Source organism: Neovison vison, chromosome 1 (assembly GCF_020171115.1).
Source record: "Neovison vison isolate M4711 chromosome 1, ASM_NN_V1, whole genome shotgun sequence".
NCBI classification, from domain to species: Eukaryota; Metazoa; Chordata; class Mammalia; order Carnivora; family Mustelidae; genus Neogale; species Neogale vison.
In genome coordinates this window covers 316772293-316799021 of record NC_058091.1, presented here as the reverse complement: position 1 = coordinate 316799021, position 26729 = coordinate 316772293, and the positions used below count along the sequence as shown (strand labels likewise).

General features: G+C 56.1%; 1 protein-coding gene across 3 annotated transcripts; it reads left to right on the top strand.

The window, feature by feature from the left end:
- The first annotated feature begins 3012 nt into the window (after window positions 1-3012).
- Window positions 3013-23782, top strand: EXOC3 (exocyst complex component 3). 3 transcript variants are annotated; one of them, XM_044234458.1, is made up of 13 exons: window positions 3013-3031; window positions 4653-4843; window positions 6430-6649; window positions 12071-12752; window positions 14705-14822; window positions 15616-15741; window positions 16805-16905; window positions 18447-18557; window positions 18654-18804; window positions 20139-20261; window positions 21902-22063; window positions 22430-22557; window positions 23342-23782. In XM_044234458.1, exons 2-13 carry the CDS (start codon window positions 4700-4702, stop codon window positions 23511-23513), a joined length of 2238 nt encoding a protein of 745 aa, XP_044090393.1. In that variant the 5' UTR covers window positions 3013-3031; window positions 4653-4699; the 3' UTR covers window positions 23514-23782. The 3 variants fall into 3 exon arrangements, with proteins under 3 accessions (XP_044090393.1, XP_044090402.1, XP_044090387.1); XM_044234452.1 differs by lacking the exons at window positions 3013-3031; window positions 4653-4843; window positions 6430-6649 and adding an exon at window positions 7055-7562; XM_044234467.1 differs by lacking the exons at window positions 3013-3031; window positions 4653-4843; window positions 6430-6649; window positions 21902-22063 and adding an exon at window positions 7054-7562.
- Window positions 23783-26729: the final 2947 nt, after the last annotated feature.

The window sequence follows — 26729 nt, the reverse complement described above, 5'->3', positions numbered from 1 at the left end:
GCTGAGGACACAGTAAGGAAAGACAGAGCTCGCTGGTGCATGTGCACAGGGACACGTGAGCCCAGAACCACCCGGCTCTGCAACACACGGGAGGGGGCAGGTGCGACACAGACCGAGTGGGGGAGCATAGTCGGGTGGAAGTCTGTGGGCAAGGCCGCCCTGAGCGTCCCGGAACGGCAGCCTGCAGGGCTGCGGCTGGCCCGTGGGCCCGAGCCAGAGGACAAGGAGAGGGTGGGGATGAGGTCCTGGAGGGCCTGCAGGTCACACACCCACCTGAGAGGGGTTAGAGGCGGGCTCCGTGTGGGAACAGCCCTGGGCTCACTCTGAGGGGCGTGTGGGCTGCAGGTCAGCAGGGGCCCCCACGGCCTTCCTGGGGATGCAGGGAGCCCCCGGCCTGGAGTCCACTTGCCCCCGTTCTGGTCTCTCGCACTTGTCGGCCCACCTGGTTGACTTGTCCACGTTCTTTTTATCAGGAGAGCAGCATCTCCTCAGTTACAGATTTTCTGTCTGTGGCTCGTCTTTTATAAAATAAGCGAGAGTTTAACATTTCAGCACTGCAGGCTTTTTCTTTGTGGGCCATGCATTTCGCGCCTCCTGAAAAAACGGACAGTGCCTTTGACAGAAAGCCCGTGTTGTCAGCTACTACCGCGGCCCCACCGTGTTCTGGGGCCTGGGCCGCCCCATCCCTTCATGCGTTCCGCCTTCTTCTCACAGCCGCTGGCCTGCTTTTGCACGCACTCGCTGGCACTGTGCTCGGTGCTGGGTTTGCATGCGCTGCTGCACTGCGGGCACATCCGTCCTCTGGGGTTTCGCTCCCGCCCTCTGCCCCCACGAGACTGCAGCGCTTTTCTGTTCCTTCCCCTGTTGCTTTGGCAGTTGTGACTGGTTCTGTCCTTCGTGTGTATTTAACGGAGGCCGAGTCAGAGCTAATCCAGAGCTCTGTCCTCCCAGGACACAGGGCTCTCAGGCCTTTAGGACATGGCACTGCACTCCGCTCTTCACTGCAAGGCTGGGGGGATCCCTAGCAATATTCCCGGGGCTGCTTCTGCCAAAGGGCTTCAGTGAGAGCCGCTAGGCTGAGGAGGGGGTTAGACCCAAGAGGAGTGCAGGCTCCCGGCTGCGAGTTCTTGGGTGGGGGCTTCCCCAACTCAGGGGGCCTGTGACCTGGGAGACACTGCTTTTAGGGGCTTTGCTGGCTGTCTTCCCTGGTCGGCTTTGGCACTGACACACCCTTGAGCATCCTGGCTCCACGGAGAAGCCCGACCCCACAGGCTGTGTAAAAGCCAGTAGCCCCTCCCACCCGCACCCATCCGTGCTCCAGGGCTGTTTTCCTGCTTCCCAGAGCTCGCCTGGGCTCAGGAAAAGGGTGATTTACAAGGGAGCTCACTATTGTCACCCAGTGTTTTACAGAAGCCTTTCAGTTATTTAGTCTGCCAGAAAGAGAAGTCAAAGTTTTTTTCATCAAATTTTGTTTTTCTAGTTTTAGGGAGAAAAAAGTCCTTCAATAGCCATCCCAATATTAATATTATATTAATAATTAATTAAAGCAATATAATTAAGTAATTACTATAATTATATATGTAATATACAATATATAATTCTAATAGTTAATATTACGATGAATAATAGGCACACCCCCTGGCTGAGGAAGCTATCAGGGAGTCCTGCCTCCAAACCCAAGTGTCAGTAGCACAGGCTCCACGTGGGGAATGTGAAATGCTGTTGTATTTTGAATAAAGTCCTAAAAGCTTTGATAATTTTGGCAACTTTTTTTATTAATTTCAAAATGCCTTTACAGTCACAATTTCAAACATAACGTGAACTTGTTATTTACATTTTTGTAAGTTCCTAGGTACGGATGGGAGGACAAAAGGGTTGGCCGTCACGGTACACAGAGGTACCGGCCCTTGTCCTCTGTTCAGCCGCCCGCAGATCTGGGGGTGCTGAGCCTTCCTCCCCCACCCGCTGTGTGCGCCCCACTCCCCGTTCCTCCCGGCTGGCTCCTCTCCTCGCTGTCTGTATGAACTTGCCTGACATTCAGGAGGTGCTTGTCCCTGCAGTCCCCCCCCACCCCGAGGTAACTGCGGAAGGTCCCTTCTCCATCGCGGGGAGGCACACGGAGGCTAACCCTGAAATCGGGGCGGCTGAGCACCTGTTCTTCCTCGCTGGGGCCTGGGGCCCGGCTCTGACCAGGGGGCCTCTCCTCCACCCGTAACTCAGGGCCTGCTCCTTCCCCTCCGGCCGCTCTGCCCCCCGCACTCCTCACCCCCGGGCCGTGCCCGGCGTCAGCTGCGGTCGTTCCGGGGGCTTCTGTCTGGACTCAGTACAGCGCCGACCTGACACGTGCAGGGCCTGACCCCAGGGTGGAACAACCACTCACTGCCAAGCTGCCCAGGAACACGGGGGTGTTGCCCTCGACGGTCAGACGTGCCCGATCACCACCGTTACCCACCGTGCTCAGAATCTACTCAGTGTCCGCCCGGCGCCAGTCCCTGGTGTCGGGAGGAGCCGCGGCTGCAGCCCAGGGGACAAGGTGCTGCCGCAGGAAGGACAGTAGGAGCTGAAAAGCAGAAGGTCAGTCGGGGAAGCCCCGCGCACACACCAGGTGAGGCGGAGGCAGGGAGAGGCAGGACGGCTCCCACGCAGGGGGCGGCCAGAGGGTGACGGAGGACGCGTGCGGAAAGACGCCCGAGTGACGGGGAGGCCGGACAAGGAGCCCAGGAGGAGGCCAGCCTGGGGACGCTGAGAGGAGGAGGCGGGAAGGGACAAGGCAGGCCCCTGCCCACCCCAGCGTCACTCCACCCCCTGGGAGCCGTCGCGGGTGCAGGGACCCGGCCCGACGCACGCACACGCCCCCGCGGGGACCCGCCCCGACGCCCATCCCCCACGTGAAGCCCCGGCGGGGACCCCGGTTCAGGTTCGCCCCCGGACGGTCCGACAGCTCAGGCCCCGCCTTTCCGGCGTGCGGCGGAAGCGGAAGTGCCCGCGGGCAGCTCACTTCCGGCCGGGGTCCGGTGGGCGGCGGCGGCAGGTGCGTGTGTGGCGGCGGCCGCGGCGGAGGGCGGTGTGCGGGGGCGGTCGCGGACGTGCGCGGATTGGGGGCGGTGCGCGCGGCCCCGGGCGGTGGGCAGCACCGGGGCGCGCTCTCCACGGACGCGGCCGGGGTGCGCGCGGCCCCGAAGGCGGGGCGGAGGCCTCCCCGTCCTCCCCCTGGGAGGTCCTCCCCCGGGGAGCGCCCGGTGGTCGCGGCTGGGGGACGGGACCGCGGACTGCGAGAGCCTCGCCGGCTGGACAGCTGCGGGGGCAGCTCGCTGGGGCGGCGGCGGGACGCGCAGTGCGTCGGGTCGGGGCGGGGCGGGAGCGAGCGGGGCGGGAGCGAGCGGGGCGGGAGCGTGCGGGGCGGGAGCGTGCGGGCGCCGAGGCACCGGCGCGAGTGGGGCTGGGCGTCCTGGGAGCGCTGGCCTCCGGCCCAGGGCTGCGGTTCTCGCCCCCAGCTTTGCCGTCTCCGGGCGAGAGGGTGCAGGGGGCGGTCCCCGGCCGGCCGGACAGTGCGGCGGGGAGGAGGAGAGGGAAGGCGTGCCCCGCGGGGACAGGAGCTGACCCGGGCTCGTGGAACCGTCCGTGGAGGCCGGGGCTCTGCTGAGGGCGTGCGGGAGCTTAGGGAGAGCGCGGTCTCCATCATCGGAGAAGCTGGATGCCGAAGCCGTGCGTGGGGGCAGTGGACTGAGCTCAGGGGACACGTCCACGAAACCCTCCCATTGCCAGGCGCTCCCGGATGCCCGATCTGGCGCCCGGACCGGGCACTGGAGCTGGAAGGGAGGTTTGCTGTGGCGCGCGGGCGTCTGTCCGCTTACTTGTCGCGCCTGAGCGGATCCCTTCGGCCCCCTCCTCTTTGTCTGTTAGGGATGTTAAATGTACAAAGTAGAATTTCGGATATTACAGACAGTTCTGGGGTTTTTAATATTTAAAAAAATTTTTAAAGATGTATTTGAGAGAGCAAGAGCGAGCAAACACGCATGCAAGCAGACAGGGTGGGGGAGCGGGAGAGAGCGAATCTCCAGCAGACTCCATGCTGAGGGCAGAGCCCCCAGCCCCAGCAGGACCCTGAGATCACAGCCGGAGCTGAAATCAGAGGCAGGGGCTTAACCGTCGGAGCTGCTCAGATGCCCAGTGGTGGGCTGGGACTTGAGCTGGCGTGGGTGAGGCACGTTGAGGTGTGCTGTCCCTTTGCCTCTGTGTCCTCGCCGAGGCCTCCTGGCACAGCTGCCCCACCAGTGTGGCCAAAGGGTGCCATGAGGGCTCCAGAAGTGGGCTGTGTCCGGGGGAGAGAAGTATGGGAGAGTGACATCGGAGAGGGTGCGGGGTCCGTGTCTCCACACAGACACCCTCTGTTCATCGTTTATAACTGGAGGTGCTTCTGCTTTACCCAGAGGTGAAAGAGCGTTTGTATCTGCGTCCTGAAAGCTCGTGTCTTACCGAGGCGCTCGTTCTCCTGGTTCAGCTCTCCGATTTACCGATTAGTGATCTCTCGTGTTCGCCCTGTAGCTCCATTGTGCACCGCGGAGACTTTTCGGGGGAAGGAGTTTTGTACCTACCTGTCTGCCTTCCTGACACATCTTCCCCTGCTGCTCCCTCTGTCCCTGTTCACACAGGGTGCCTCTAGTATGACTCGTGCTGGGATCCCAGCTGCTTTTTAACCATGAAGGACACAGACCGGGAGGCTGTAGCAACAGCTGTCCAGAGGGTTGCGGGGATGCTCCAGCGCCCGGACCAGCTGGACAAAGTGGAGCAGTACCGGAGAAGAGAGGCCCGGAAGAAGGCCTCAGTGGAGGCCAGACTGAAGGTACGAGACCATGGGGCCACAGGTGTCCACTTTACTCCGTCAGCACGGATCCGTCTGCCTCGAGTGTGGGGTTGCTGCATAACGTCACCGTTACAGTTTTGCTCAGTGAGACTTTGTGGTGGTCTGCAAAGAGGCAGACCAGACCGTCGTCTTTGTTTAACACATGCCTTCCAAAAGTGTGTCACCAGCAGCAGATTTCTAGAGCAGATGGGGGGAGTGTTGGAAACACCAAAGGAACAACCTCTGAAGCACACAGAAGTGTCCGTTTAAATTTCAAACAGTACTAGAAGACGGGCTACCCTTATTTCTTATTTCTTAAGAAGTCTTCTGCAGGGTGCCGCTGTAGAGCATTTTGTTTAGAACTTTCCAGCACACACTGTGGCTGTCTGGCTGTGTGCCAGCCACTCTGCTGGCCCCGGGGTGGGGGGGAGCGAGGCACGTTGATTAACGCTGTGAGAGGGGCAAGAAAGAAAATCACTCTTTTTCAAGGTATTTTAGGATTGGTTTGGTTTTCAATCTCATTTGTATTGGGAAGTGAGTTTTTTAAAAAAATACTTCTATTCCGTGTAGTGATACAGATGTTAAGACGGCGGTCTGCCATGATGAACAGGCAGCAGAGCGGCCTTGGGGGTTCAGGAGCCTCTGAGGAAGGTTCATATTCACACTCACGTGGCCCCTGAAACGGTGACAGCGTCTGGGTGGTGGCAGGCTTGGTAAGACGGGAGACGGGATGACGGCCACTTGCTTGTACCACCCAGAGGATCCAGAGACCGGTGGGACACGTAAAACACTGGTTTTACTCTAGTTTAAAAAATAGCTTGGACCTGCTGCATTTTTAGTCAGCATTTCAGTCTGTTCTGGAAACTTAGGGGATTAACTGATAATCATCCCCGTGGCCTAGAAACCTTGTGTGCTTTGTTACCATCACCGTTAACCATCTCTACGTGCGAGTTACGGTTCCTGGGTCGAATGTGTTCCTGGCTTTGGTTGTGCCACCTGGCCTTCCCTTCCCCTCCGCTGGCTGCCCCTTCTTCACGTCCCCTCCCTTTTGGCCACTTGCTGCGGGCATCTTGGCGTGCCGGTGGAGTGAGTCTGGATCCCAGGCGAAGCAGCTCTCCGCAGTGGGCAGCCATCCTAGAGCTGAGTCTGGTCCCGGCTGAGGGGCAGGAGGCCCTATACTTCAGAGCTGCTGAGCGAGTCCTGACAGTCTTGGGTGAAGCCTGAGGGAGCTGTGGAGGCCTGGGGCAGCCCTGGGACCAGAGGGAAGCCCGGGGAGACCCCATGTGGCGTCCTCCTGGGGCAGTCCCGCAAGCTGAGGCAGTCCCATCGAGGTATCCAGAACCTTCAGGCTGAGGGCCTGGTTGAGGAGTTTGGGAGGTGTTCTCAGGCAACGCTGAAAAAAAAGAAAAGCTATTTTGTGACTCGGTTAAGTCCTTGCTGAATTTTATTCTCTTTTTTCTGAGTATTGGCTGTTCTCCGCTATTGAACTTTGTCTCCTGTGACCTTGAACTTTCTGAAGAAGATTTGTCTGTGGCTGTCCCAGCTCCGCTGACCACCCTTCCCTCACCCCTGGGTGTGTCCCCCAGGCTGCGATCCAGTCCCAGTTGGACGGCGTGCGTACCGGCCTGAGCCAGCTGCACAACGCGCTGAACGATGTCAAAGACGTCCAGCAGTCCCTGGCCGACGTCAGCAAGGACTGGAGGCAGAGCATCAACACCATCGAGAGCCTCAAGGACGTGAAGGATGCTGTCGTGCGGCACAGCCAGCTTGCCGCAGCTGTGGAAAACCTCAAGAACATCTTCTCAGGTGGCCGGTGGGGACAGCTGGGGATGGCGGGTGCCTGGGGCGTCAGGGCCGAGTGCTGTCTCTTCTCTTTCCCTTGACTCCCTTTTCCTTGCCGTGCGGGTGGTGCAGAGCCGGGCCCAGTTTTTGTGCTGTGTATTTACAGCCCTTCCTTGGAGTGGACAGTGAGTTTGAGTCCCACCTGTGTGGCTAACTTCTTGTTTGCAGTAAGGGTGGAAGGGGCCAGTTGCACAAGCAGAGACGGCTAGTGCTGTTTGGACAGAGACACTGAAGTGGGTTAACAGCGTCAGCACTTGTGAGCTGCAGGGTGGCTGTCAGGTCCGGAGACCAGATGGGACTCCAACAGGTGACAGAGAAAAGTGTCCCGGGAGACAGGACGGGTTGAGGGGGGGCAGTTCCCAGCTGGAGAGGTGATGCCAGCAAATGGCATTTCCTAAGAGGAGAAGAGTGTGCCCATGCCCAGGGGTGGGGAGAGCAAAGAAGGGACACATTCTACAGCCTTGGTCAGCACTGGGCAGGATCTGGTGGAGGCCTTGGGGCTGGTTGGGGTGGTGTAGGGACAGGAGGTATGGGGTGGCCCTTTCAGAGCCATGTCCCAGTACCTCACCAGTGAGAGGCTCTGCAGCCTATCTGGGAACTGTCATTTGTCACGTGGGTGGGGCTCCATGTCCGCTCAGCACAGTCCAGAGCCCGTCCCACCCCCCCCTCATCCCCTGTCCTCTGTCAGGGTCACCGGCATCCCAGCAAGAGACCTTGGGACGGTCTGACCCCTTCCCTTCCTTTATTCCGTGTCTGGTCTCAGTGAATTTTTTCTGTCCTTCTCTAAACTTTGCTCGACCCCGGAGCGTAATCTGCTGCAGCTCTTCACCCCACGTACAGCCGCATCATGGCCCTGTTCCAGCCGCATCGTACCTTGGTAATTTGTGTCCTGTTCAGCCCCTGCTCCTCGGACTCCTCTCGTGCTCTTGTCTGGTGGCAGCGTTGTTGAGTACCTGGCCCCCTTGCTCATCTCCCCAGGGTCTGAGACTTAAGGCCACGTTCTAAGTTGCTTCTCACATCCTGCCCCCACGAATACCTCGGCATTGCCGACTCCACAGTGGGTGCTAAGGAAGCCTTCGTCTTGGTGACTGTTGGCTGCCCAGAATTGGAATGTAGTCCCCAAGCCCGAATGTCCTTCATGACTGTGAGCCAGCACCTTGCTTGTTAATTTCCTCCTTATGATTTCCTGTTGACTGGTAACGTTTCCTTCCGGTCTTGTGAACCTAATGCCAAATGACCAAAAAGTTACTTTCCTGGAAGAAGTTCATCCACAGGAGTTGAAAACAATTTTCTTCCCTTGAAGAGCAAATGAGGCTACGTTGTATACATGTTTTTGTGAGCAGCAGCTGTATCAGGAAGATGTCCTGGTTTGACCCCCTTTAGACGTTTCTCATTGCCGGTCATCTGGTGGTACGGTGCACCCAGCCTTTCCCCCCCACTTTGTTTTAACGTGCGATGCACTTAATGTAGAATTTGCCGCCGTGATGGTTTCTGAGCGTACAGCTCTCTGCTGCTCGGTGCTTCCACGCCGCGACCTGTCGCCACCGCCCGCGACCGGACCCCTCTCATCTCGTAAAACGGACTGTGCGGTGCTGTGCGGCAGTGACGCGCAGGTGACACTGATGGACCGCCACCAAACTCCGCGCCGTTGAAGGGCGGCTCCCCGTTTCCTCTCCCCTTACCAGCTGCGGGTCTGTTGAGATTTTCCGTTTCTTCCTAAGTTAGTCTCTAGGTTTTTGCCTGGGTGTCTGGGTCGTCTGGTTGGCGGTTGTACCGTCGTCCGTAGTGCTCTCCGGAGCCTTTCTGTTTCTGTAGAACCGGCAGTAATGCCCCTGCTTGCATTTCCAGTTTTAGTATTTGAGTCTTCTCTTTTATTTTTTCCTTTAAGTTCATTAGCTAAAGATTTGTTAATCATTGGTCTTTTCGAAGAATTGCCTTTTGCTTTTGTTGGTTTTCCCTCTTGTTTTCCTGTTCTCTCTTCCATTTCTTTCTGCTCTGCTCTTTGTTATTTCTTTCCTGCTGGTAGCTTTGGGTTCAGCTTATTCTTCTTTTTCTGGTTCCCTGAATTACAAAGTCAGGTTGTTGATTTGATAGTTCTCTCTCTCTTCCTCTCTCTCTCTTTTTTTTTTTTTTTAGCATAAGTGTTGCTGGCTACGCACTCGTCCTTAAACATTGCTCTGTTAGAGCCTGCAAGTTCCAGTTTGTCGGGTTCTATTTTTGTTTTTGTATTTTCTAATTTCTCCTGTGATTTCGTTGAGCCAGTGATTGTGTTATTTAATTTCTACTAATTTGTGAATTTTTCATCTGTTACAGATTTCTAACTTCATCCCATCCTGGTTGGAAAAGATATGTTGTGTAATATCTACCTTTTAAAATGTATTGAGATTTAATTTGTGATTTTACATAAGGTCTGTCCTGGAAAATAAGCTCTCGGGAAGGACGTGTGTGGCTGCTGGGCAGAAGGACACGTGTGTGGCTGTTGGACATGTGTCTGTTCGATGGAGCTGGTTGATTGTGTTGTTCAGGTCCTGTATTCCTGTATGTCCTTATTCCTCTCCTGGTGGTTGTCCCGTCCGTGACCAAGAGTGACGTGGAACTGCCTGTTTTCCAGTTTGTGAATTTCTGCTCTGTGTATTGTGACGGTCTCTCCTTGGGTGTGTAATTGTTTGTAACTCACTTCTCGCTGTACAGTCTTTGTCTTCTTTGTCTCTCGTAAACTTGCTGATTTCAAGTCCGTCTTGTGCGGCATCAGTGGGGCCACCTGCTCTGTTTTGGTCACTGTTCGCCTGGCGTGTCTTCTCCCACCTTTCATGTCAGCCGGTTTGTGTCTTTGCATCGTGGGCGAGTCTCTCACAGATAGCGTATGGCTGGATCTTGTGTTTTTATCCATTCTACCAGTCTCTGTTTTTCAACTGGGAAGTTAATCCATTTACATTTGAAGCAATTACTGAAAATGGCTGACACATTTCTGCATTTTGCTATTTGATTTTTATGTGACTTACAATCTTTGATCCTCATTTCCTGCTGTTTCTGTCTTCTTCTGTTTAGTTGATTTTTTTGTGGTGAAATGTTTAATTCCTTTCTCATTCCTTTTTTATGTATTCAGAATCTGTTTTCTTTGAAGTTACTGTGTGGATTACATTTAACCTCTTAAGTTAAAAATACTCTTGAATTTATGCTAGCTTAACTTCAGTGACAGACAAAAGCTCTGCTCCTACACAATGTTGTCTCACTCTTTCAGTTACTGATGTCAAAAAATTATGTCCTTATACGTTATCCGAAAACATAGAAGAGTTGTTTATTATTCGTTAGTCTTTCAAATTATGTGGAAAACACCATGCAGAATTATAAACCAGTTACAGCAATACTAGCTTTGGACAAAGAACCTTTTTTCCCTAAACGTATTAGTCTTTTCAATTACGTAGGACAAAAAATAAAGTTACAAACCGAAGTTACCATAACACTAGCTTATGTGGCTGCCCTGTATCTCCCTTTATTGCAATCTTTATTCCCCCACAGCACTCTGCATTACCCTCCGGCGCCCTTTCAGCCACAGGACTCGCTGAGGCAGTTCTCCAGGGCTGCGAGCGCTCAGCCTTGTCTGGAAGTGTCTTTGTGTCTCCTTCACTTTTGAAGGACAGTTTTGCCAGGTATAGGGCTCTGGGGTGACTGTTGTTTTCTTTTCGACTTCAGCAATCTTAGCCCACTGTCCTTGGGCCTCCAAAGTTCCTGATGAAAAATCTGCTTATTGTCTTACTGAGGCTCCCTCATAGGCGACCAGCTACTTCCCCTCACTGCTTTCCAGGGTTTGGTTTTCAGCAATTTGTTTGTGATGTGTCTTGTTCTTGGTCTCTGAGTTTTTTCTCCTTGGAGTTTATTGAGCTTTTAGATGTTTATATTCCTGTCTTTCATCAAGTTAATACGTAAGTTTGATCATATTCAGATAATTTCTCTGTCTTCTAACCTCTCTTATCATCTTCGGGGATGTCCAGAGTGTGCGCGGTGCCCCCGGGTCCTGTCCGCTCTCCTTCAGTCTTTGTTCGTTCTGTCCTTCCTACTTAGTAATTTTTGTTACCTCATCTTTGCTGATTCTTTCTTCTGTCAGGTCTGCCTTTGAATCCCTGAAGTAGGTTTTTCTGTTTCAGTTACTGTAGTTTTTACCTCCAGAATTCTTTCTGGTTTCTTTTTAGGCTTCCCTGTCTTCATTGATGTTTGCGTTTTGTTCTGTGTCATTTTCTGGACTTACCCACGTCTTCCTTTAGTCCCTGGAGCACATTTAAGACTTGTTTTAAAGTCTTCATCCAGTAGAGGGCGCTTGTGAAGTGGCTGCCTGTGGTTCAAGTTGTGATCCCGGGGTCCTGGGATCGAGCCCCGTGTCAGGCTCCTTGCTCAGTAGGAACTCACATCTCCCTCTGCTGCTCCCCTGCTTGTGCCCACTTGTGCGCACGCCCTCTCTGTCTCTCTCTTTCTGACAAGTAAACAAAATCTTTAAATAAAAGTGAAGTCTTCATCCAATAGATGGGCCGTCAGGTGTCTCTCGGGGTTGGTCATCTTTTCCCCTTGACTCTCATACCTTTCTGCGTCTTTTTATGTCTTGTGATTTTTGTTGTTCAATGTTGGACATGTGAATCTAGTAACATAGTAGCTCTGAAAATCAGATTCTCCTCTTCTGCAGGGTATGCTGATTCTTGTTTGTTGTGCGGTAGGCTTTCTCTGTGCTGAGGGTCAGACTAAGAGGTAAACTGAAGGTCTTCCCAGGTCTTTTCTGAGCCAGACCTCTCCCTGAGAATGTGCAGGCGCTTTTTAACTCTCCCACATGAGACTGTGCTTGAATGTCATCGTCTTTAATGTCTGGAAGGGGAAGGGAGTAAAAATGGAGGGGGAAAGGGGGGCACTAGCTCTTTAAATCATCCGGAAGTCACCTGACTCTAGGGCAAGGGGTTGGCAACAGTGGTGGCCTGAGCGCAGTAACTGTGTTCCACCGCTGTGTGTGCCTCCCCCTGATTGGAGGCAGTGACCAGCAGCTGGAGCACAGAACCCGGGTTTTGGAGGATGTGGTCCTTTTTGCTCAGCCTGGTTCCCTAAAGCTCTGTGCAAGCCGCTTTGGGAATGCGTGTCAGGCTGGGCTGGGGCTGGGAAGGTGCTCCTGTGCTAAGAGCCGGGGTGGACCAGATGAACCACAGTTTACTGCCAGGCCATCTGCTGGAAGGTGCCAGCCTTCCTCAGACCCACCACTTCCAAAATAGTTACTCAGATTCTGCCAGTGCAGTTGCTGTCTGGGTGCGGAGACAGATTCCTGGGGCTCCCTCCTCTGCCATCGTCCCAGGCTCCTGCACAGCCTTTTGTGTGGTTTTTCACACTTTCATCTTGTGCCTTTTTCCCTAGTGCCCGAAATTGTGCGGGAGACCCAGGACCTCATAGAACAAGGGGCTCTTCTCCAGGCGCACCGGAAGCTGATGGACCTGGAGTGCTCCCGGGACGGGCTGATGTACGAGCAGTACCGCATGGACAGTGGGAATACTCGGGACATGACCCTCATCCACAGCTACTTCGGGAGCACGCAGGGGCTCTCGGACGAGCTGGCCAAGCAGCTGTGGATGGTGCTGCAGAGGTCACTGGTTACCGTTCGCCGTGATCCCACCTTGCTGGTCTCGGTTGTTAGAATTATCGAAAGGGAAGAAAAAATCGACAGGCGCATACTTGACCGAAAGAAACAAACTAGTTTTGTTCCTCCCGGGAGGCCCAAGAATTGGAAGGAGAAAATGTTTGCGATCTTGGACAGAACCGTGACTACTAGAATTGAGGGCACACAGGCAGACACCAGGGAGTCCGACAAGATGTGGCTCGTCCGCCACCTGGAAATCATCAGGAAGTACGTCCTGGATGACCTCATTGTTGCCAAAAACCTGATGGTTCAGTGCTTCCCTCCCCATTACGAGATCTTCAGAAACCTCCTGAGCATGTACCACCAGGCCCTGAGCACGCGGATGCAGGAGCTCGCGGCCGAAGACCTGGAAGCCAATGAGATCGTGAGCCTGTTGACGTGGGTCCTAAACACCTACACGAGGTAACTCCGAAGTCACTCTTGTATTTTCTTTTACACACAGTTGAGTTGCTTTGCTGCATGTGCTCAGCTCCCTCAGACTTCGTTTTCTGCTGATGACAGTCTCCCCTCGGGTCCGTCTGTGCGCTTAGCCTCGAGGCCAGGGCCCAGCCTCCGGCTGTGTGAACGCTCTTGTGTTTGGGTGGTGCTTCCGCTCTTGACTTCCCATCCCTAGTGAGGAGTTCGGCATGGGGCTTTTCTGTGACACTGAGTGCCCACTGTGCACTAGGCCCCTTCCGCCTCACGGTGGCCTCCCGAGCGTCTGGTTCCACCCGGCAGACGGGGGAGGACACGTGGGCGCAGGAGGTCCCGGAACCAGCACGGATCACGGGAGGCACCAGCTCCCTCCTCCCTCCTCTTGGCTGCCAGTGCCTCCCAGCTCGGTTTCTTCTCACCAGTACCCTGGAAAGATCCGTTCTTTTTGTGTGTCAGCCTCAAGGTTTTGTCCCTTTGCAAAAGGGACATGAGCCGTTTGGTGCTTGTCCTCGTCCGACGCAGGGTTGGGAATTGTGGCCGCGGTGCCGTATGCTGACGTTCTTTAAGATTAGCTAGATGAGAGGAAGATCCATTTTTGGATGTTGCTGGGTTTTGTGAATCGAGAACAGTATAAAATTCTGTGCTGTGATTATTTTTAGCCTGTCTTTTTGCTCATGTGCAGAAATTTGTTAAACCTCCTGCTTATCAGTAAGGGTTCGGGTGTTTTGTGTGAATATTGGTAACCGGTTGTAGTGGAGAATGGTCACGTCTTCATGGAAAAACGTAGGAGAGACGCTCTCCCACCCACGATGACGACGGCCGCTCTGGTGTGTCTGCGGCTTCGTTGTGCCAGGCAGGGGTACTGTCCCCCGGGCGCTGCCCTCTCCCAGCCCGCAGGTCCGGGGCGGTCACCGTTCTCCCCAGCCCGTGGCCTTCCCTGTTCGGGCCTTGAGGTCTCGTTACCCCACGAGGAAAGTACTGTGAGGGTCTTCTTCATCTTGTGCGTGAGGAGACCGAGGCGCGGGGTCCCGTGCCCAGTATGGACGTGGCCGGCCCGCGGAGGGCAGTAGAGTCTGGGCCCTCGGCGCCGCGCCAGCTGCCGGCCGGGGCCCGGGGCCGTGTGCCGTTGCGGGTCTTGCCTTCGCGCGTTGCTGCGCGTGCGCAGCTGCGAGCGGCCGCCTTCTCAGCCTTTGGACTCCGGTGCGAAAGGGGGCCGCTTTCACGCTGGAGACGCGCCACACGGCAGCGGGGCTCGGGTGACGTCTCGGCGGAGCGAACCGTCTCTGGACCCTTGCAGGGTTTCCCCAAGTGCCTTTCGCTAGGGAAGAGCTCGTGCCTCGGCCGGAGAGCCGGTGCTTGGGCTCGGGCTCCGCGCTTGCCTGTAAATGTGTCCTGAGGGAGCGCGGCCCGGGGCGTGTGACTTTTCTGGACGTCCGAGAACCCGGCCGCACAAGGACGAGAACTGTCGCCTGACGGGAACGCCTCTGAAACCCCGTCCACGTCCCCGCCTCCTCCCACCCGCTTGTGGGCCGCGCTGCTGCTCCCCCTGGTCCTCCCCCGAGCGTGTGCGTCAGGAAGCGCGGGGCGCGGCCCGGCCGACTTCAGCTTGGGCTTCTGCGGCCCGTGCGTGCTGGTCATGGCGTGGCTGGCGGCACCTGCCCGCCGGCCCCTCCGCTTCGCCGGGCCCCGGCCCTCCCCGGGGGCTGGGCGTCGGCCGCGCACGGCTCCGCTCCGGGCTTGCTTTCCGGAGGGCCGCGGGCTGAGGCCAGGGACAGAGGGGCCCCGTGGGACCCGCCCCGGCCCGGCGCTCGCCAGGGCCTGCCCCCCCCGCCACGGTCTCGAGGACGCTCGGGCGCTTGCGTGTCCGAGGAAAGGGCGACACTTAGCTGAGCGCCCCGTCTGCCCGCTCACTCTTCTTCTCGCCCCCGGCTTTGCCGCAGTGCAGAGATGATGGGCAACGCGGAGCTGGCCCCGGAGGTGGACGTCAGCATCCTGGAGCCTTTGCTCTCTCCGGACGTGGTCTCTGAGCTGCTCAACACGTACATGTCCATCCTCACCGTGAGTGGCGCGGGCCGAGCCAGGCCGCGTGGCGCGCTCAGTCCCGCTCGGAGGCCGCGGGCGGAGGGAGGCGGGAGCGACCTGTCTTCTGTCGCCTTCCGCGGGGCGCGTGGGCTGGTTCGGGGACGTCGCGTCTTCTAGTGTGTGTTGCCCAGGGACGTGAGGAGGGCGGCTGGTTTTCGGGCCCCGGCTGTGGAGACCGAGCGTGTGTCCCACGGTACAGTCGCGCCCTCTGGCTGGAGCCTGATGGCCCCCGGGAGCCGGATGGGCGCCGGTGCCAGCCTCCGAGCTGAGCCTCGGAGTGGGGGGGGCCCAGGTGCCCCTCCCCCCACACACACACCCGTGACCCCAGGTGGTCTGCGAGGAGCATGGGAAGGTCAGGGCCTGCCTCCCTGGCCGAGGGGCGCCCGAGCAGCTGACAGCACCCCGACTGGGAGGCTGAGCCCCCCCGAGGGACGCAGGGAAGGGGCCGCGCTCCCAGCGTGGCGGCACTGGTGTATGGTCTTTTGGGGACAAGCCTGCTGGGGGCACGTCCGCCTCGTGCTTCCGTGTGCAGCCGACCGGCCTGGCCTGGCCTGCAGCCGCGGTGCTCGTCCCGACGGCTGGTGGAGGCAGCACCTGGCACAGAGGTGGCTTGTGGAGCGGCTTCTCTGGTGTCCCCTTGTTTGGGAATAGTGACTCCCAGGGCCCTGAGTTTGGTTTTTGCCGCTGCGCGGCTGAGGAAAGGCCGTGTGCGTTGTCTTAGAGGGGCGTGTTCTGCTCTTCCTTTTTCTGTGATGCCAAATTTCTTTAGTCGAACATCATTGCCTGGCTGCGGAAAGCACTAGAAACAGACAAGAAGGACTGGATAAGAGAGACCGAGCCCGAAGCCGACCAGGATGGGTCCTACCAGACGACGCTCCCTGCCATCGTCTTCCAGGTACCATCGTGCGCTTCCGAGGTCCACTGCTGGACCGCCCCTGGGGGCCGTGGGGTCGACAAATGCACGTAAAGTGCCTCCCTCCCTAAAGACAGAGGGAGCCCTTCCGGGTGCCTCAGGCCCCTCTTTCTCCGGAGCAGAAGGCGCCAAGGGTCACCCGTCCAAACAGTTTTGCCCGGAGTTACTCGAGTTTTCCTGAAGCATTTGAGTTTGCGCTGGAGCCGAACTGCCTGTTACTTGCACGTGACGCTCAGATTTGAGTTTGCGGCTTTGATGTTCTCTGATGTTGAAAATGGCTGAGATTCATCTCCCAAAATGCCACCTGAGTACGACCCCGTGGGTTTGGGGAAGTGTCCTTGACGTTTAACCATAATTGCGCCGTCTTCTTCTGGTTCCTTTGCCTTTGGATGCACAGCACCTGCTGGCGCCCTCCAGCCTCCCTACTGTCCCTTTCTTCTGGCCTCTGCGTTTCTTCCCGGAGGAAGGGTTCTGGCAGGAGGAGGGCTGAGTCACGTTCTGACCCTTGTGTGGGACCACGTTGCTGGCACATGCTTGGATGCCAGCCGGGCGCAGTGACACCGCGAGCCGCACAGGGATCTCCCCGTCCCCTTTATTTTGGAAACTGGTGTCAGGACAGACTGTGCACCGCAGGCCTCCCCGCCCTCTCCGCCTCTCCACGTGTAGCTCTCCTCAGCTCCAGGGTGTTCCCTCCCGGTACTTCGTAAGGAATTCACATCCCAAGTCGCAGCCCGGCCCCTGGCACCCATGGGACCCAGCTGCACCCGACCCCCTTAGGCCCCCCCATCTGCTTCTCAGCTCACTGAGAACACGAATTTCCCTCCGTGTGGAGATCAGCCCGTCTGCAGGTAATTAGGAAGTGATTCACTTGTTGTTTTCTCATCTGATGAGAAAGTTGTCCATTTAACTGACTTGCTGTTTTTGGAGTGGTTTCCCCCACCCCGATTTTAGACTAGAGCTACCAGTTGGCAGATAGGGGTTTATATAATGGGAAATTGCACCGCTGTGAGTTTATATTAGAATTCATAAACTCTCGAATTTTTAGATGTTCGAACAGAATCTTCAAGTTGCTGCTCAGATAAGTGAAGATTTGAAAACAAAGGTACTTGTTTTGTGTCTTCAGCAAATGAACTCTTTCCTGAGTAGGTATGTATTTTGCCAGTGTGCTCATTTAGAAAGTGTATGTTTTTAAAACTTAAAAGCAGAATTTTGATCCTAATATGCCTGATATTAAAAAGTACTTTAGGCCTGGATTTGTTGTCGTGACCTTTGTTATTTTGAAACAAGCCTTTGGAACAGATGACGCTGTTTTCCTGAGAGCCCGCGTGGGCCTGATTCTCCTCCAAATGCTTCCTTTCACTTGTCTGCACTGCCCGGGGCCTGGGGGGGGACTCCCGTCAGGGGGCGGCTCCAGTTCCGGTCACTGGGAGTCGCCGCCCCCTCCCCCTCAACGGGGCTGGGGCCTGTGTCTCCTCCTTTTGACTTGCTCGGGAGGATTTTCAGACTATACAGAAGCAGAAAGACTGGTGTAAAAAAGCTTGACCCGCCGTCCTCCTTCAAAAGCTGCCCCTCTCCCCCAAGCATTTGAAAGCAAGTCCCATTTTGGCATTTCGTCCTGTGTGCCCTCATCTGGCTGAGGGCCAGCTCACACCCAGTTTGGATTTGGGTTTCCCCAGTGCTTTCAGACGTGCCTCCTTCTAGTGGTGTGTGGAGACTGAGCTAGGAGCCGGTCTGGGCTCCCTGGTCTCGGGGAGAGCCTCGCCCCTCTGTGAGCCACTGGCCTGTGGACACATGCAGGTTATGTCCGAGGGCCCAGCACCTTCTTACCTGGCCCTGACTGCCGGCCGTGGGAGCCACACGTTGGCTCTAAAGGCTTGTGAGATTCCTCTTTATTATCTTGCTGTTTCGCAAGAACCCGGTGTAGGTGGGGTACGCTCCGCATTGTGGCACACTGCGGTGTGGGGTCCGCCTGTCCTGCCCTGCAGACTGAGAGTCCCCGTCAGCCGTACCCCTGAGGGTCATGGCCCCAGTTTTGTTAGCAGAAAGAGGAAATTTTCCTCATCAGCCTCAGAAGTTTGCTTACCTGAACCACACGTTAGACAGAAAGGTGGGGTAAATATTTCTCTTTAATTGCCAACTCTGCTCCTTTTATAAGGTCTTTTAAACACACGTACAGTGTGTTGTAGTGTTCTGTTCTGGTGTGTGAGCCGGACAGTTTCAGAGATAAAACACGTAGTCATCTCAGTTGCTTGTTTTCTTGACCTCAAATGAAAGTTACTTATTTTGAGTAATGTCTTAATTTGACTTTTTTAGGGAAAGTTTCAGAAAGTGACATTTTATCTAATATTTGATAATGCTCCCAACACTATAGTATGAATTTCTAGGCAAATTGTGTGTTAGATAAAATAATAATTTTCCCTCACAAATACTTGTATACTCAGAATACTAAATCATATTTCAGAGCCTGACACAAAGTATGTTTTTAGTAATCCATTTAAAATGATCAGCTTCCCTGATTTTTCATTAGTATATAGATCATCCAGAAATTTATTTTATTTTTCAAGACTTACCTGGTCAGATGTTAACGAAGCCAGATGTCTTCATCAGGTGTGATTTCCTTGTGAAGTCTGGCACACCCCGCAGGCCCCCCCTTACCAATGGTTCTGCTGGGGGCTGTGTGTTCCCAGATACAAAGAGGAGGCCCAGTCGTATAAAGAGGAGCACCTCCGGGACCGGCAGCACCCACACTGCTACGTCCAGTATATGATCGCCATCATCAACAACTGCCAGACCTTTAAGTAAGTGACCGTGGGGGCACAGGGCGACCCCAGAATGAAAGGGCAGAAGGGAAGTGTTCTCAGTTGCTTCATTGAGCCTTGCCTGTTTCCTTACAGAGAATCCATCGTCAGTTTGAAAAGGAAGTACTTGAGAAGTGAAACGGAAGAGGGCGTGTCTCTGACCCAGCCCAGCATGGATGGGATTCTGGACACCATTGCACAGGAAGGCTGCAGCAGCCTGCTGGAGGAGGTCTTCCTGGACCTGGAGGTGGGAGCCGGTTCTTTGCTGCTTTGTTTCCAGGCTGAAAATCATGTTTCCGTCCAGCGTGGGTCTGTGACCCACCCTGTGACCGCACCCTGTGACCCAGATGGAGCCGACATTCCGGTTCACCTCTCTCCCTATGAAAGGGCCTTTGCTTTTCTGTGAGGTACGCCTCGTATGATGCAGGTGCAGAGTAGAGGTCCTTCCGGTGTATAGTTGAACAGAATACCATTAGATAATAAAGAGACTGATCTCAGCGGATTATAAAATGGAAACAAGTACATAGAAGGAAGACAGACTATGTTCTTTAGCAAATTCTTGATACCAGAACCAAATTGAGAATTCTTCCAAGTTTGCACACCCACCACGTGGACCAGTCTCAGCTTTGAATAAAAGTACGACACAGAGTCGCTGACGGAATGCACTTAGCATCATGTCAGAGGCACCAAGAACAAGGAGGGATTATTTCAAAGATGTAGGCGTTACATTGATGTATGGGCAGAAACCAGAGTATGTTTAAAAAATAAAACTCTGATCATCTTGGGTGCTCCTGGGAGAAGGGAACCGGCGAGGATCTTCTGGGGCGATCGGTGGGATCATTTTGTGATGTCGCATGCTTTCTCGAAAATGGCTTAGTACATGGATAGAGGATTATGGATTATAATCTAAATGGGTTAGATGAAATGGATACATTTGAAATTATTTCCAAATAAAAAAAAAACTGTAACAAAAAATGAGATAAAGGACACACCCTTTCACAGAAAAGGTGTTACGGATGTCCGAAATCTGAAAACAAAATGCCCGGTCTTCCCAGTCTTCAGAGATGCGCACGCTCACACCGAGTGTTCTCTGTGGCTTTGCGGGCAGTAGCTCTGTAGGCCCGGGAGAGGGCTTGCTCTCATGTGTTCTCTGCAGGACCAGTGCTGTAGCTTTTGGAGGGCCCTGTGGAAAGTTTCCGGGGTTTAGTTTGCACACTTGTTGGCAGAACAGTTCTGCTTTTGGGGTTTCACCTGCAGAAAAGCACAGGTTCATTGCACTGTTCTTTGTAACTGCAAAACGTGAGCGGTTTTAAATGTCCGTTGGGAACGGGTAAATGCAGAATAGCCATATGACATACGTGAACAGTAGAGGCGGCCTGCGTATGGACAGATCTCCACGTCCCCAAAGTCGTGTAGCCAGTGTCTCACGTGGTTACGGGATGTGTTTGCAGATCCCGTGGCAGTAGGGTTTTTACGTGTGTATTTCTGTCACAGAACATCACTGAGGCTCTACAGCACCTTCCTCTGGATACGTGTGACTCGGGGACAGTGTCCAGGTGACATTTTCTGTGCTCTTTTCAGCAACATCTCAGTGAGCTGATGACAAGGAAGTGGCTGTTAGGCTCCAATGCCGTGGACATTATTTGTGTTACTGTGGAAGATTATTTCAGTGATTTTGCCAAAATTAAAAAGCCGTACAAAAAGGTAAGCGTGTAGACACAGAGATACGGTGTGAGCTCACCTACAGGCTGGAGCCAACCTGCCGTCTTGTGTGGAGTTCTGTGTCCGCTTGGTTCTGTGAATGCACGTTCACGGGTGGTTTCATGAACCTGAGGCAGGAGACGTCATGTCTGGAGACAGGCCAGGTGGAGGCGATGGTGCTTCTGTTCATTTAACCTTCCTGCCTCCTGACACCCCACCAAACCCTCCTTGACACACGGCTACAGACGCTGGCCATGCTCGTGATACAGACCTCAGCAGCCCCAAAAGCCCTGGAAGGGAGAGGGGGGCAGCAGCTGTGGATCGGGACTAAGCGGCAGCTCCCTCTGCAGGATCCCCGTCCAGGGCACAAGCCGGCTGCCGGCTTTCCCACTCCCGTGGAGGCCCCAGAGCTCGTGTCTGTGTGGCCGGGCCCTGGAGAACCCAGGAGCCCTGCCCCAGATGTGGAGAGCGCCCGTGTGCCCCAGCCCTGTTCCATGTCCTCTGGGGTGTCCCCGAGCTAGCCCGTTTCCTCCTGCAGGGCCTGGGCCTGCCTCTCTCGTGGATTCTCAGGGTCTCGGGCAGTGTTTGCTGCTGTTGCCATGTCGAGTGATGGGATTTCAAAAGTCGGGCTTTCCATATGTTTTTTCCTGGCTCATAGGAAATGGTTTGGACATACCGACCTCGTGTTCATACGTTCTGTAAAACTTCTGATTGTTTCTGGGTTCCGTCTCAGATCGCTGCGTAGACGCTTGTGTCGACCGCGCGGTGACACGGTTTTCATTTCTGGTTCTCACCCTTTCCTGTCTTTTTGTCCTCCTGTGGTGACTGGGACCCAGCGTCACCTTGTCTGAGTGCCCAGTTGAAAGGGAATTGTTATGACTCTGCCAGTAAGAGTGATGCTTGTCAGGAGACCCGCGGACTGGAGCCCTGGCTGGTTCCCTCACCCGCTCTGCAGAAGCCTCTGGCTGGTCAGAAGGCCGGGTGCTGCTCTCTCGTTGCTTGCCTGGCTTTTAGGTCCAGCATTTATTGCAGCACGTGGTATGTCGATTTAGTAGTTGGTGCCTGAGGAGCCCGGGGGTGTGTGCTGCCCTCCGGGGGCGGCTTCTCAGGAGGGCTCATCTGCAGGCGCGACTGGGCACGAATTTCCTTTCACCACGCACTTGAGTGAACGCGCGCATGTGCTCGTTCAGGTCCTGGCATCTGTCGACGGGCAGGAGGGTGGGTGTCCTGCGCGGCTGCCTGGCCAGCCTGGGTCTCAGCAGGCACCTAGTGGGGTGGGGTGTCTCAGCGGGGAGCCCGGAGGGGGTCTCAGGGGTTTAACCCGGGGGGTTGTCTCAGTGGGAGCCTGGGGGATCCTTAGCAAGGGGTGGGGGTCTCGGGGGGGGGCCGGGGGGAGCCTCAGCAGGGGCTGGGGGGTGTCTCAGCAGGGAGCCTGGGGATCCTTAGGAAGGGGAGGGGGTCTCACTGAGGTGCCTGGGGGTGTCTCAGCGGGGGGTGGGGGCCTCCCTGCGGGATGCTTGGGAGGGGTCTCTGGGGAGCCTGGGGGGTCTCAGTGGGTGGTGTCTCAGTGTGAGGGGCGCGGGCATCTGAGCAGGATGCATCTGAGCCAGGGGCTGCCTGGCTGACGCCACGTGTGCCGGCAGAGGATGACGGCGGAGGCGCAGCGGCGAGTGGTGCTGGAGTACCTGCGGGCCGTCATGCAGAAGCGCATCTCCTTCCGCAGCGCCGAGGAGCGCAAGGAGGGCGCCGAGAGGATGGTCCGGGAGGCCGCGCAGCTCCGCCTCCTGTTCCGGAAGCTGGCCGCCGTGAGTGCCGCTCTGGCTCTGTGTCCCCAGCGGGGATGTGGAGGCCCGCTGGTCCGGGCCAGTCCTGTCAGGGACCAGATGACCAGTGGGTCCTCCTTGTGAGCATGGGAAGGTCTGCTGGACCTTGTGGCTGGGATGGCTTCTAGGGCGTTACCGCGAGCCCCATGGGAGTGGTGCCAGCCGGACGGGTCTCACCTCTTGGGCTGCCGGCCCCCCTGCCTGCAGCGTCCCTGCCGAGGGCACACGGGACAGCTCCCCTGGGGGCCAGTCCTGAGCCTTCGGTGGTCACCTGGGCCACAGAGTTCCACAGACACTCGGCCTGTGTCCCCTCATGGCGCTGGCAGCTGCACACACGTTGTCTTCCAGGGCTTTGGTGAGGACGCGGACGGGCACTGTGACACCATCGCGGCCATCGCCGAAGTTATTAAGCTGACAGACCCGTCGCTGCTCTACCTGGAAGTTTCCACGCTGGTCAGCAAATATCCAGACATTAGGTGAGAGCCCATGAGCCGTCTGTTTCAGCTAGAAATTGTGGAACAGAGCAGTAAGCTCATTCCTAGGGTCACTGACAAGATGGAGAGGCCCGGCCGTCAGGTGTGAGCACCGTTGGGGGCCCAGTTCCTGGGAGGACAGGCTGTGCGGACGATAGCCAGGAGCAGAGTGGGCACATCTGTGTGCCTCTACGTCCCCTAGCCCTGCTACTGGACCTGGAGCCCATGGGTTCCCAGCCTTGGGTCACACACCTCCCAGGTGTCAGAGCACAGGTGGCCTGAGTGTAGGTGGGACGTCACCACGCTCTGCACTGGGGGGAGGTGGCAGAGCAGAGTGGTTTCTGGAAGCTCATCTTGTGCTCGTGGATTCGGGGAGGGGAGCACAGGTGCCTGTCACATGCGACCAAGGACCGCCCCCCCTTCCTGTCTCAGCCAGCGTCTTTCTGTCAGTGCTGTGGGTTTGCCTGAAGCAGGACGAAGTGGCGATCCTGGGCTCATCAGCGTCTCGCACTCTAGTTAGGTGGTCTGTTAGAGAGTGAAGAGAGCAGCGTACGAGACTTCGTGATTGTGGTTGAAGGGAAGGGGCACGGTGAGGGGAGAAGTCCGGTTTCTCCCCTGTCCTGACGCGGGGCATGCGCCGCACGTCCACAGCTGCCGACCCTGCTCTGGGGCCTCCGTGTTGGCCCAGCCAGGCCGGGGGGCGTGCGGGGGGCAGATGGAGTTGGATGTGGAGGGGTGAGCGGCGGGAAGCGCACCCCCGACGTGCCCGTGTTCCCCGCACCTGCAGGGACGAGCACATCGGCGCACTCCTGGCCATGCGAGGGGATACGAGCCGGGACCTGAAGCAGACCATCATCGAGACGCTGGAGCAGGGCCCGACACAGGCCAACCCGAACTATGTGCCCATCTTCAAGGAGATCATGGTTCCCAGTCTGAACGTGGCAAAGCTCCTCAAGTAGCCTGCCAGGCCCCAGCCCTGGAGATGTGTGGCCGCCAGAAAGCCGTGAGATGCCCGGGACCCCTGGGCCGCACTCACGGCGCCTTAAAGAACAAGTACTCTGGCGGCTGTGGTACTTCCGGCTTCCGCGTGCTTTGTAACGTCCCTTGTGAGGCATGTTCCGGTTTGAGGGCCCCTGTGGTGCCTGTCCCTCTTGACCCCTGGGTCTTCATTTCCACACAGTGTAAACACAAACTCTGCTGCTCAGTAAAGTCTGACCTCCCGCAGGGACTGAGGGGTCGTGGACGCGAAGGTGTTCTTGCGAGGGGGTGTGGTGAGCGGCCTGCCGCAGCGGAGCCCAGAGGTGCACCCGGCCGGCGGTCGGCTTGGGGCTCTCTCCCTCCCTCCACCCCTGCCCCACCCCGCGGGCTTGTGCCCTCTCTAAAAAAGAAATGTGCCTGTGACACAAGAACTCAAGGATCTTGGAGGGCAGGATCCATCCTGGGTGGACCAGATTCACCTGGGGGGGTTCACCTCAGGGGGATGAAATTCTGCTGGGAGTGGGATCCTTCTCTGAGGGGACAGGATTCACCTGGGGGTGGGACCCACCTCAGGGGGACAGGATTCACCTGGACATTTGGGGGCAGATGCAGTTCTGCCTCCCCCGTCAGTCTCATCTTGGCCTTCAGACTGTCCTTGCGCATCTCTGTTCAGCGCTGCGCCCCACCCCCTTCGGTGTCTCGACTGCTTCCTCCCCCCACCCTGGCCGGGTGGTGCTGCTCTGCCCTTTCTGGGCACCTGTTCGCTGTGTGCAGTGATGAGTCTGAGTAAGCGAGTGAGCACAGGTGCCCGCCTGTCTGTGCCTGGGAAGAACCAGGTCTCAGACCCCAGGATGCACCAGCAGCCGTGTCCCCACAATCTCCCTGCACCACCCGAAGGGGCTGCCTCGGTCACATGCGTGCGCACACAGGCGTCCATGTTAACTTTAGAGCCGGATCACGGTTCGCCTACAGCGAGCTGCGTCGTACATTCTCCTGATGGGACTGCTCACGGTTACCACCCAAAGTGCCCTGAAGCATCTTTTTTTTTTTTTTTTAAGATTTTTGTATTTATTTGACAGACAGAGATCACAAGTAGGCAGAGAGGCAGGCAGAGAGAGGAGGAAGCAGGCTCCCTGCTGAGCAGAGAGTCAGACGTGGGGCTCGATCCTGGGACCCTGGGACCACGACCTGAGCTGAAGGCAGAGGCTTTAACCCGCTGACCCACCCAGGCGGTCCGCCTTAAAACATCTTTAATAGACATGATCATGCGGGTGTGACAGGGTCTGCGGCGGGGCCCCTGCCCAGCATGCCCAACGCCGTAAGGCACATTGTTCTGTGATCACAGTTACACAAAATTTGACGAAGATTACATTCACAAAATTAACATACGCAATTTACACCACTCCTAAGTTAGCATTTCGAGTTCAGATGAAATTCTTTAAATCTCTTTTCACGACAGATGACGGACTCGTACACAGTATATAAGCACTGTAACCAAGTCATTCTCAAGAAAACACAGAAGTGAAAGACCACAACTCCTATCTTTGTGTTCTTTACAATCTACCAGAAAGTAGGCCAAAATTCAGTACTAAATAAATAGGAATTCTTTTATAATAAAAAGTTTTACAACAGTTTTCCTAAGGAAATACATTCATGAGACTTTGCTTACATTCTGTTTTACAAGGACAGGACTAGCTAGGGTTCTCATTTATGAAGTGTATCCACAGCGCGAGCCTGTGTAAGACTCCACGCAGGAAACACCAGAGCGCGCTCACGAGCACTGGCATGTGGGGCTCTGCTGGGAGCTTTCCCACCTGGAACTGCAGCTCCTTTAGGGCTGCACTCGGCCCTGGGCCCATCCAGGACAGGAAACACCAGCTGAGAGCTGAGCCTCAAGACCCGCCCGTTTACTCTTTCTGGGGTTGAAGGACGTGCCTGTGAGCCGCTTTCCCCGGCTCAGCCTCTAGCTCTGCAGCAGGGCGTGGGGTCCGGGTCCATCCAGCGATCCAGGTGAGTGGTTAAGGCAGCGAGATGCCGGACCAGCTGGGCTGCGGACCCTAGCCTGACCTGGCTGCAGTGGGCGCCTTCCTGGAGGTGTGCTTAGATGCTGTGGCTTGGTGACCAGGCTGGCCTGGGGGCAGTCTGTCGGGTCACTAACCGGCAGGTTTTGTGGCCCCAGTAATGGCTGGATTCTGTGCTCACGGAGTGGGTCAGAAAGGTTGCACAGTGTGGGGAAGAACTATGGAGCCCGCCCCCCTCCCCACCTGTGTAACTTAGGTGATGGGCAGATCCGCTCTCGGGGTCAAGAGCTTTGGGCTGCTGAGCAGATGCCCCCGTGACTGTCCCTTGTATTTCTCAACAGCAAAGGTATGAAGAGCAGATCGCACACTTTCTCGCCAGGCTCTCCGTGCGCACTACGAAAACACTGGAGTGCTATCAGGCCTCGCCCGTGATGGCTGGGATTTTTGCATCAACAGAACTCGGTCACAGCGCAGCACAGTCTCTCCTGAGCAGGGCTGAGCTGGGCTTCTTTAGAAGAGCTTCTAGGAGTGTCCGTCTGAGGGCCCTCGTCCCTCTGATCTTTACTACCTCTTCCTCCCACAAAACCCCGTCTGAGCAACAGGTGAGGACGGATGAGGGCCTCTCCTGGATCACTGTGGCAGCCACCTCACTGCACCCTCATCTGCTCCCTGCGCAGGTCAGCCAGACTGGTCTCCCTCCAGAGGATCGGGGGTGGGGGTAGAGGGTGCAGCTCTGCCCAAGGCCATGTCCCTGGAGGGGTTGAGAAGGGGTCTATGTTACAGCATTCTCAGGGTAGGCCCAGAGGTCCTGTGAAGGTCTGAGCCCTGCTCCAAGGCCCTTGGCTCTCCATGAAACAGCAGGTCCCCGCCCCACCTGGCCCTGGCCCCAGTAAGCTGCTCGCTATGTGAAGGCCCCTGCATTCATCTGGAGCTGTGTAGACCTGCCCACGTGGCCGGTGCAACCTTCCGAAGGCCCCGGCCATCTCCTGGCAGCAGATGGGACAAGGAAGGCCAGAGACCAGGTATTTGGGCGTGGGGTAACTCCTGGAACCCAGGGGCTGCCACACTGATGCCTGGGCCAGAGCCAGGCCCGTGCTGAGCTCTGGAAGTTACAACACAAAAGGACAAACAAACGCGTGTCTGCAGTTGTACCTAAGGTGTCCCTAAGGTGACAGT

Bases quoted from the DNA above. Each gene is read 5' to 3' on its own strand.
- EXOC3 (XM_044234452.1), top strand. From the start codon at position 7,070: ATGGCATTTCCTAAGAGGAGAAGAGTGTGCCCATGCCCAGGGGTGGGG. The intron at 12,753-14,704 runs GTAACTCCGAAG...GCTTTGCCGCAG, and splicing joins GTCCTAAACACCTACACGAG to TGCAGAGATGATGGGCAACG. The intron at 15,742-16,804 runs GTACCATCGTGC...TCGAATTTTTAG, and splicing joins TCCCTGCCATCGTCTTCCAG to ATGTTCGAACAGAATCTTCA.